At 42.7% G+C, this 10,720-nt stretch overlaps 2 protein-coding genes across 2 annotated transcripts; both read left to right on the forward strand.

Annotated features, from left to right (window-relative positions):
- Nucleotides 1–230: 230 nt before the first annotated feature.
- Nucleotides 231–6,079, forward strand: LOC144089635 (serine/threonine-protein phosphatase PP1-beta catalytic subunit-like). Its single transcript, XM_077620681.1, has 8 exons — nucleotides 231–354; nucleotides 1,639–1,770; nucleotides 3,136–3,366; nucleotides 3,434–3,538; nucleotides 3,621–3,692; nucleotides 3,869–4,020; nucleotides 4,097–4,231; nucleotides 4,330–6,079. The coding sequence occupies exons 1-8, from the start codon at nucleotides 303–305 to the stop codon at nucleotides 4,432–4,434; spliced, it is 984 nt and encodes a 327-aa protein (XP_077476807.1). The 5' UTR covers nucleotides 231–302; the 3' UTR covers nucleotides 4,435–6,079.
- A 448-nt stretch (nucleotides 6,080–6,527) lies between these two features.
- Nucleotides 6,528–10,564, forward strand: LOC144090010 (glycoprotein endo-alpha-1,2-mannosidase-like). Its single transcript, XM_077621293.1, has 5 exons — nucleotides 6,528–6,776; nucleotides 7,042–7,582; nucleotides 7,650–7,759; nucleotides 8,280–8,356; nucleotides 9,018–10,564. Exons 2-5 carry the CDS (start codon nucleotides 7,084–7,086, stop codon nucleotides 9,649–9,651), a joined length of 1,320 nt encoding a protein of 439 aa, XP_077477419.1. The 5' UTR covers nucleotides 6,528–6,776; nucleotides 7,042–7,083; the 3' UTR covers nucleotides 9,652–10,564.
- Nucleotides 10,565–10,720: the final 156 nt, after the last annotated feature.

A 10,720-nucleotide genomic window follows, 5' to 3' on the forward strand; every position in this document is an offset into this window, starting at 1 on the left:
TGCTGTTTTTGTCTTTTAAATAAACATTTTGTGACTCGTTTTTTTTCTACTGAAAATGTAATGAATACATTTATTAATAATTTAACAAATAAAAGGCTTCATCTTTGCTGATCGTTTGTTCGTTTGTTGCGTTACTCTTTCATCTTCAAAGGCAAAATCATCTGTTTATATATTACTGTCATGTCATATCAATAAATTTCTTGAGGGTTTCATGTGGTGATAATAGCGCCCTCGAGCGGACGGGAAACGCAGCGCGTTTTGCACTGTCGTCCAGTAGTGCTACTCCCATCAAGAGCGTGAAGATGGCGGAGGGCGAATTGAACGTGGACAGCCTTATCTCTCGCCTTCTGGAAGGTGAGTGGAATCCCACAGCGAACGCTCCCAAATTCGTCGCCCTGACTCGTGTCGGCTTCCTGACGTGCTCGTTCCCCAAACCACTGGGGCCGCCTCGTTAGAACGTCGCCATAATAGCGGTGCATGCTAACTAGCTAGCCCGTGAGCTTAGCGCTATCTCTGCCTCACGGTGTTTATAAACAGTGGGCTGGTGAACGCCTACATTTGGCCGCACTTGGGTTCGTCGCGTACTTGGCATAACTTTCGATTATCAAGCCCACTTTTACATTGGTAATACAATTAATATGACGACGATTCGACATAAGTAGGAGTGGCAGATACGTCTTTCATAAAAACTCTCCAAACTGGCATAGCTTGCCTTACTTTGATCCCCGAAGAAGACTCGTCGTTTACATTTACAAACTTTTCATACCAAGTAGCAAATTCCAATGTCTAACTAATACTACTAATATGAACCAACAAATCATTGTGGGTCTCTATTCAAGAGTTAATAGGAAATAATGACCAATTAGTATGGGGGAATGGGGTTGGTTGTCACATTTCATGAATATCTTCCAATCGACACATAATGAATACTTTTCATTACAGGGAATCTTAATATCCTGTTTTTTTTATTAGTTGCTTTGTCATCAATCAAAGACAACCTGCCACTTGCTGTCTCTCTTCATTTTTCTTTCCAAATTAAGACAACTTCCAATTTATGATCTCAATAAAAATAAAGATTATTTCATCCTCTGAATTGAGAACCTTGCTGTTCCCAAGTGTGATATACATTTTATTTTACTGGGAGTAGATGGAGCTGCTTTGGCATCGTGTAAAATGTCCTTGGGGCACTTTAATGTACGGCAATTAAATTTCTCAGAGTCGCTGCCTTGATGAAAACATTGATTGCAAAACCACTCCATCTTGCGCACGTATTGGTCATCAGGAAGGACACGCCTGTCTTTCCATAAGCAACATAACCCCTATGATGTCTACGAATCAGAATGCGCTTCATACTGAGAAATCGAATATTTGTGTGAAAATCACTTTTACTAATACAGTTGAATGAAAAATAACAATACCTTTCCCTAAAATTTAAGTAATACAGCTTCCTCAAATAACCAAAACATTGTTAAGATCAGCAACATTCTTAGTTCCCTACCATGCGTTAAAGCTTATTGCAATGCCAACAGAAGAGCTCAAGGGTCAAGGATAGACTCAGGAGCTCTTTTAGTCATTTGATTGTTTAACATTTATTATTATTTAAAAGTGCTTTGAAACAAACATCTCTGTGCTCTTCAGTAAGGGGATGTCGCCCAGGCAAGATCGTGCAGATGACCGAAGCGGAGGTGCGGGGCCTGTGCATCAAATCCCGCGAGATCTTCCTCAGCCAGCCCATCCTCCTGGAACTTGAGGCACCGCTCAAGATCTGCGGTCAGTCCTTTCACTTACCCCCGTTTTATCCATTTTTCGGAAGCCCATCGGCTGCCGCTCACGCCGATAGATCAGTTTTGACTGGAAATCAATTTTGCGTGCTAACAATGGTTCTTGTTGCCCACTTTAAGAATCTCTGGGTTAGTATTGTGTTAAGGGTCTCTCAAATGAGATTACGTCCATTGGAGAGTGCTGCTCATGCAGAAAGCAGCATTGTGAGTCTTTGGCTGCGCCACCGGGGACCTCCCACTCTGTGTTTGTGTCTATTTCGTGTACTGCAGTTCTGAGTTGTCTTATATAATCGCCCTGCATCACAGAACGCCCGCTTGGGTCACTCTCTGCAGAGGAAGCAATGTTTACAAGGTCTTGTCCTGATTCCAACACCTAAAGGAGTCATGGCGTGTATTACAAACAACTATTTGCTTCTCTTCTGTGTCTGCTGGTGGTCTTATTAGTCAGAAAGAAGCAAACAGGACATATAATTAAGATTATAGGAAGCCACGACTTTCTTTTAACTGCTTTCAACTCCTGGTTGCTTTGAACATAAATCATAAAAAGGCTATGGCAGTTTTATTGCCACAAAACAGTTACAGATGAGAAATTAGCTGCCAAACACATAAACTTTTACTTTTACTTTCCTTTATTTTTTAATAATATATGAGGTAAATATTAACTCAACCGGTGAACACTTGTAAAATAAGCCTAGTCTCCATATATATTTGCATAAATAAATAAATGTGTATATGTTAAATGGAGCTAATTTAGCCATCTCCATAAGAAAATCCATTTGGCAGAGAAATGTCCGGGAAGACCACCAAGATATTCTTTGCTACTTTAATTTTTTCCCTTGTCCATGTTTTTTTTAATTAGTGTTCACTGTAAAAAAAAAAAGGGCAAAAATAAAACGCGGTAACGTCTCCTTTCTGTGCCAGGGACAGTTTTACCCTTAGTCACTGCTATATTATTGCATGCTGTGTAAGACAAGTAGTCACATGAGTTGCAATTTTGACCATTTGGATCAGTAAGGTCATGGCTTAACCTGGCCTGTTATTAGTTTATTTTTTTTGGGTGGATTTGTGTCATGGTGGCCTGATTTGATGGTTTGCCGGAAAGGCCCTGGCACACGTGTCGACCACAACTCAGCCTGTTATTACTGTGCTGACCTTCGGCGTGGAGCTCTTGGCCTGGATTAAAGCAGCTCTTACCCTGGGGATGTAAAAGGAATCCGGGCTTGGCCTAGCGATGGACAGAAGGAACCCCAGTATAATTCTATTTTTGGCTTCACAAAAAGCGCTGTGCTGGCGCCATCAGAATAAATGTAGCCGATAGAGTGTAAGGCTAAAACATGCTCTTTGATGCCATCAGGTGACATTCACGGGCAGTACACAGATCTGCTGCGTCTCTTTGAGTACGGCGGCTTCCCCCCGGAGGCCAACTATTTGTTCCTGGGCGACTACGTGGACCGAGGCAAGCAGTCGCTGGAGACCATCTGTCTGCTGCTGGCCTACAAGATCAAGTACCCGGAGAACTTCTTCCTGCTCAGGGGCAACCACGAGTGCGCCTCCATTAACCGCATCTATGGCTTCTACGACGAGTGTACGTTCTGATAAAAAAGCCGACCGTCTGCAAATACGCAATGAACATTTCTTTACGTTTGCCGCAGGTAAGCGAAGGTTTAACATTAAGCTGTGGAAGACCTTCACGGACTGCTTTAACTGCCTGCCCATTGCCGCCATCATCGATGAGAAGATCTTTTGCTGCCATGGAGGTCTGTTCATCGCGGACAAAGAAACTATTATATGCAAAACATGAACACAAATGTGACGAATGTTTTTTTTCTTACCTTTAAGGACTTTCACCAGACCTGCAGTCAATGGAGCAGATTCGTAGGATCATGAGGCCAACTGATGTGCCTGATACAGGTAGCCTGCAAGGACGCTAACTCATTGGCCGCAAATGTTGGTGATCGACGTCCAATCATTTGATCGCTGCTACCCTCCCAGTTCAAATGGCTTGGACGTTTATCACTGTCAATGAGTGATTGTAAAACGTTCTTCCAACAGAAAACACATTGGTATTTGACTTTTTTCTTATCCAGGTCTGCTCTGCGACCTGCTATGGTCCGACCCGGACAAGGACGTCCAAGGCTGGGGCGAGAACGACCGCGGGGTTTCCTTCACCTTCGGCGCCGACGTGGTCAGCAAATTCCTGAACCGTCATGACCTGGATCTCATTTGCAGAGCCCACCAAGTGAGCGGAGCAGCAGCTCCACGCGCCATAGGTATTTTCTTTACGCAGAGAATGAAGAAGTGCTTCTTTCTGCCAGGTTGTGGAGGACGGATACGAGTTCTTTGCCAAGCGCCAGCTCGTCACGCTGTTTTCGGCGCCCAACTACTGCGGGGAGTTCGACAATGCCGGCGGCATGATGAGCGTGGACGAATCACTTATGTGCTCTTTCCAGGTACGTATAAACATGAGCTCCTGAAGTCTGGTCATGTTTAAGGTTCATGATTATTGTCTAATGTTATGTTAATGTTTATTCATTCCTCTCTTTCAAAGATCTTGAAGCCCTCGGAGAAGAAGGCCAAATATCAGTATGGAGGGGTCAATTCCGGTCGACCTGTCACTCCTTCCCGAACCACTCAAGCCCCAAAGAAGAGGTGAACGTCCAGCCCCGTTACCTTTGCGTGCCCCCGATTTCCCCCTGCTCCTCCTCCACACATAAACACACACACAGTAATACCGCACACTCTTCACCCCCTTCCACAGAGATACAGTGGTACCTCGAAAGGTAATGTTTGTATTTCCTAATTGCTCTCTTAAGAAATTATATCAAATTAATTTATTAGAATATCACTGCTGAATTGCTACATATCCTATTGTAGAGGTTTTGCGAAGGGTATTTACAACATGTACCTGCTAATATTACTCGGTTTAATGATCCTATTGGACAGGGTTATGTTCGAGTTCTCGTTTTCTGGTATCATCACAAAAAAAAGAAAACGTGTTCCCCTTTCGTAGGTTCCACTGTATTAAACTGTCAATTCTTTCCACTGACATCACCCACTTCCTCTTCATTGACAGCTCTTTTCTTAATGTATACATGTGCATACATTTGCTGTGACCAATCTGTTTATATTTACACTTACTATATCATTTGCCTGTTTGTTAATATTTTAAACGTATTAATAACGCACGTTGTTGTGGGGGAAGGAAATGCTCGTTTGTTTTGTTGTTGTTGTTTTTTTTTCTTTCTTCCAAAGACATCAAATCAGTCTTTTGCTGAATGAGCGTCACTTGTTTAGCCGATTTTTTTTTTCTTCAGATGAACCCTGTAAACACGCAACGTACACGATTATTACAGTACGTGCATTTAAACCGCCAACAGAGCGAAACGTCTCCCTCGTTGAGTTACAAGGAATGTAAATTGACCGGTGTGTCTGAAAGGTTGAGCCACCCGCTTTGAATTCCACAGTGCCTCTGCGTTCAAAGATTCCACAGACAAAGTGGAACCTCCCTCACTGACAATGTCCAATTAAAATCTTGAAGAACACATTGCCATCTAGCTCTTACTTAGAGAGCTTTTTGATGCTCAATACCAGTGAAAGAAAATCTACATTGAAATTCTCAGTTGCCAAAAAGTTGGTCAACAGTAATAATAGGTTCCTCTACATTTATTGTTCCTTTTCATATCAACATCATCTACCTAAAAAAATATCCATCCTCTTTTTTTTATACTTAAATATGGCAACAAATCCATTTTCCATTTTTTTTTCTTTCTTTTTTCCACTGATGGTCAGTATTTTGACGTCATTATTTTGAACAGAGATGTGCGGCATGTCTATGATAAGTGCTTAAACCAGCTTGTGGATTCCTGTCAGTGTTTAAAAAGAATACTTAATGGTAACGTGAATTCAGTGTTGACGCAAAATGGCATCTTTTGGGAGCTTTGAAGCCAAGCGTTGCCCATCCATCCCACTCCTATTCCTCCTCGTCTCATATTTTTTGGAGAAAGGTGACTGGTGACAGAGTGGGAGTGGGCGTTAACTGGCACCTAACCTGGCATTGCTATTGTGACCGTGACGCCACCTGGTGTTTAGATGCAGTGTACTAAAGTATATCCCTGCTCTTTGGGGCAGTTTTCTGTGGTTGTTTTGATTTTTTGTTTGTTTTTTTGTTTTCCGCTAGTCACATACTTTTTAATTTATTTCCTAAAATGATGACCGCATTGAAATGAGTGAGGTGTTGAACCGGTTTTGCAATTTGTACGAATTTGAAAGTCAATAAATGGATGGAAACTTAAAAATAAGTTATTTTTGTTTGTTTTCAAGGTGTTCACAGTTTTCCGCCAACTCTGACCTGTTGGGTAAGGTGGCCCTGGACGTAGGTATTGCATCAAAAGGTTAAATGAATTGGGCATCTATTGTTATCGCTATTAAATTCTACATTTTTATTTATTTATTAGAGGCTATTTCTATTACTGTTCCTTATTTTTATATTATCATTCTCTCTACTTATAATGATTTATAATTACTTATAATATAATTACTTATTTAGATTTAGACTTAGGTATATGTGGACACCTGCTCTTTAAGAATTTATTTTGTTAGCAAAAATAGTGCGTTGATGAATGGTCTCGAATTGTAGAAGGCAAATTTTCGCTGCAGCAACTCTTGAGTTGGTTCTTGAGATGTAATACAACTCCTGGACAAAAGGGGCAGTGTTCATTCCTGCCAAGCGGAAGCGCGTTGTCTGCGCTCATTTACAAACAAACTGCTTTAGACCACGTGTATCCGTCTCTTCCGTTTGTAGTTCTTGGCTGCTTTCTCAGCAGCCTAACAGTCACCGAAGTCCATCTGGTTGCTGATATGTCCAAAAATGACTTGAAATCACTTATGTCCTATTTTCGTGAAGTTTAACTCGTCAATAAGTACGGCAGAAGATGTTTGCGGCCCCCCTTGTCTGTCGATGCCAGCGGTGGTGACTCTTCCAAAGCTCAAATGCAGGTAACATTAAGTTGCAGCCTGGGAGCATAAATTAGCTGTTACCTATGTGATCCTAATTATTGGAGCTATGTAGTAAGAAACAGTTACTAATGGTGATATTACAAAGTCTGCTGTCATTCGATTGAAGGATCTCCCATCGATTTGTTACCATGTTCTGTACAAATACAATAAAAATAGTTTGTGGTAGGATTTGGTATCTCACCCTGGCTAACTTCAACGTACAAGTGTGTCTGTCATAAAACGGATCTCCCCTCTCCCCATCCAGATTTTCCGTTCCCACAATGTACTTTGGCACACTGGGTGAAGAATGGCTCGGATCCGGCGTAAGGCTTGCGTGACCCTGCTGGCTCTGTTCCTGCTTGTGCTGATCTTAACCGTCGCACTGAAGTCGTTAACACTGGAGGAATCGGAGTTCACCCGTGGAAACGCGCCCTTGCTAGAACCGAAAGGAGACACACAGGGGCCCAACGTCCGCCCCGAGCGCTTCGGGACCAGCCGAGCCCCCCGACCGGATGAGGTGGAGAAACTAACAGCCCCACTCAGCAAATTCCCCCCTCCAAACTACCACCTTCACGCCTTCTACTACATATGGTATGGCAACCCAAACTTTGACAGCAAGTACATCCACTGGGACCACCCACGGCTGACCCACTGGGATCCCAAGGTGGCTCAGAGGTACTCGCAAGACAGGCACAGCCCGCCCGATGACATTGGGGCCAACTTCTACCCAGCGCTAGGGGCTTACAGTTCCAGGGACCCGGCCGTCATGGAGGAGCACATGCAGCAGTTGCGGACAGCTGCCATAGGTCAGTCGAAAAGTAACAAACGGGGGCGATGTAGCGCGTATGTGTGCTATAATGGACCTATTTCCAGGTGTCATTGCCGTTTCCTGGTACCCACCTAGCACCAAGGATGACAACGGCGCGCCAGTTGACGACATCGTGCCTCTGTTGCTGGACGTGGCGCAGCGCTATTACATTAAGGTGAGCAGGAACTCATCGACAATGATAGACGTCCAATTTATTTTAACTAAGGTATTTCGGCAGCGCTGGTGGCGTTTTTCTGTTGAAATGGATTGGATGGCTATGAGTGGCACCCCATGAGTTTAAGCAGTTAAAGCAAAGGGTGTTATCTTCACTGCTACAAGTGCCACGCCATTATTTTGAAAGTCGACTACCTATTTTTTTATTCATTGTTATTTTATCAATTATGTGTTGTTTATTGGGTTTGACATTTTCACTGTAAAGGCTTTTTTGTACAAGCAAAGATGATCATTCTCAGGGTTCTAGATGAACTTTTTAAGCCACCTGCCCATTGGGCATTGGCATTTGTGGCATTAAGAAAATGTAGACTAATATTTCACACGACAATTTTGGTCAATATCAAAACAATAATGGACCATCGAAATATTTGTGAAGAATTGAATAATCAATAAGTGGATTAGTCATGGCATCTGACATTTACAAGAAGCAAATCGATGAATCGTTCTCTATTTGCACACAGGTGGCTTTTCACATCGAGCCATACAAAGGAAGAGACGAAGTCAACATGTACACCAACATTAAATACATTATCGACAAGTAAGTCCAAAATCCTTTTCATGAAAATTTCTTTATTTTTTATTTTTTAAATTATTATTTTATTTTTCATTGCCTGGCTACCTGCTTAAGATAAGGGGTCGGGATCATTAATGTTTGAAAATGTATAGGAAAATATTTATGACGAATGTAATGATGATAAAATTGTTATTTTTTTTAGAATATTTATTAATGTAATATGATTTTCCCGCTTTCTTTTCATTGTTTTGCTGATGTTCGGATTTATATGCCGATAAAGTTATGAGCATTATGAGCATGAACACCGTCCACCCTCCGCTTGATTGCCTTTGATAGATTAAGGCATGGTTGAGTGCAAATTTTCTTAGACTCAATGATTTCAAAACAAGTCATTTTGTTTGCTGTAAACAAGTCCTTGATGCCCTGCTGGTTTCCTTGAGTGTCAAAAACCTTGGTTTTATCACTATGGCTTTTTTCAACTTCAACTGTTAACTAGGACAAAGGGTATTTGTGCTTTTATCACCTCCAGGATAGACTGTTGTAAATCTCTGTTGGGCAGGGTGAGCGTTTCAAATGACGGCGATCGCCTTATAGGGGAAATAGATTAGATATGGACTGCCATCGATTGCCAGTCGCCAATGGTATTGAGGGCAATATTTCCATAAATTCCGTCATTCTACTACAGGTATGGCGGGCACCCGGCTTTCTACCGATTCCGCACTAACACGGGTAAGCTCCTGCCCCTTTTTTACGTGTACGACTCGTATCTGCTGAACACGGACCAGTGGGCCCGCCTTCTGCGGCACACCGAGAGTGGCAGCGTCCGCGACACGCCGTACGACGGCGTCTTCCTGGGCCTGCTGGTGGAGGAGAAACATCAACGCGAGGTGTTGACGGCCGGTTTCGACGGCATCTACACTTACTTTGCCACCAACGGCTTCACTTACGGCGCCACGCAGCGCAACTGGGACGCCGTCCGGGCCTTCTGCGACGATAACGGCCTGCTGTTCGTCCCCAGCGTGGGGCCGGGCTACGTGGACACCGGCGTGCGGCCGTGGAACTTCCAGAACACCCGCAACCGCATCAACGGCAAGTACTACGAGACCTCGCTGAGCGCCGCGCTAGAAGCCAAGCCCGACTTGATCTCCGTCACATCCTTCAACGAGTGGCACGAGGGCACGCAAATTGAGATGGCCGTCCCCAAACGCGGCCCGACACTCTACCTGGACTATTTGCCCAACAAGCCTAACATCTATTTAGAGATTACGCGGAAATGGGCCGCCATATTTGGTGGCGAGCGCAGGAGACGACGGGAGTGAGGCCAAGGAAATGAAGAACAGTTTTACATTGACTGCGTATGAAATGACACCCTCTTAAACAGATGACTTGGGCCAACTACTGATTTGAAGGTGTATCAGGGTTGTAAAAGGTCAAGGTGTGAGATGTCGCAGAAACTAGCCATAGTGGTGATGAGCCATTTTTGGAGATTGCACTTTTTAGCCTGCAATACGATTGGCCGTTTGCGAATTCGACTTAACAATATTAATGTGGGGTGCAGGCATTATTTCTCACCGTCCTGCTGTTCTACACTGTAGTATCTGTGACTTGGGATGTCCTGGGCTTCATAAGGTTTGGCCTGGCCTGTTTGATTGTTTTCTTTTAAGTTTAGTTCAGTGTTGAACGTGCACCAGGTGGCTGTCACTTTGAGCACAAGTGGCAGGTTGAAATGTTGACCATTAGAGAAGTACAGTAATCCTTCGAATATCACGGATAGTGTAGACCAGCCATGGCCGCGATAATCAAAAATCTGCAAAGTAGCATCGCCCCTATTATTAATATATACCATATTGCATGTTTTCGTGCCTATACAAAAATAGAAGTACTATTTGTCAACAGAGTTGATGGTGTGCTTCTTAGGTAATCTAGGTGGTATTGATAAAAAATGCTGTAGTGTTTCAATTCCATTAACAGCAATGGTTATCCAATCTATTTTAACTGGGAGGAACTGGCAACGATCATACCTATTTCAAATGGTTTTGACTAATTAAATAGTGGTGTTAATCATTTGTTTAAAGACAACAATACGATGGAATCTTTAGACATGATATTTAGTGATATCTGCAACACGGATGATTAACATAAAGCCCACCTGTCTGCTAGCTTGAGATACTTATATATATATGTATGTATATATATGTATGTGTGTGTGTGTATATATATATATATATATATATATATATATATATATATATATATATATATATATATATATATAAAGTCAAATCTCATGTGGAGTGTGCTTCATTGAATAAAGACTTGCTGATTTTATGAGTGCACACTGAGACTTACAGACTTTGTTTTGTCTCCCATTATTTCCTAAACCTTCAG

The sequence above is a fragment of the Stigmatopora argus genome, chromosome 15, assembly GCF_051989625.1.
Source record: "Stigmatopora argus isolate UIUO_Sarg chromosome 15, RoL_Sarg_1.0, whole genome shotgun sequence".
NCBI classification, from domain to species: domain Eukaryota; kingdom Metazoa; phylum Chordata; class Actinopteri; order Syngnathiformes; family Syngnathidae; genus Stigmatopora; species Stigmatopora argus.

Bases quoted from the DNA above. Each gene is read 5' to 3' on its own strand.
- LOC144089635 (XM_077620681.1), top strand. From the start codon at position 303: ATGGCGGAGGGCGAATTGAACGTGGACAGCCTTATCTCTCGCCTTCTG. The intron at 355-1,638 runs GTGAGTGGAATC...TGTGCTCTTCAG, and splicing joins TATCTCTCGCCTTCTGGAAG to TAAGGGGATGTCGCCCAGGC. The intron at 3,367-3,433 runs GTACGTTCTGAT...CGTTTGCCGCAG, and splicing joins CTATGGCTTCTACGACGAGT to GTAAGCGAAGGTTTAACATT.
- LOC144090010 (XM_077621293.1), top strand. From the start codon at position 7,084: ATGGCTCGGATCCGGCGTAAGGCTTGCGTGACCCTGCTGGCTCTGTTC. The intron at 7,583-7,649 runs GTCAGTCGAAAA...ACCTATTTCCAG, and splicing joins GTTGCGGACAGCTGCCATAG to GTGTCATTGCCGTTTCCTGG. The intron at 7,760-8,279 runs GTGAGCAGGAAC...ATTTGCACACAG, and splicing joins CGCAGCGCTATTACATTAAG to GTGGCTTTTCACATCGAGCC.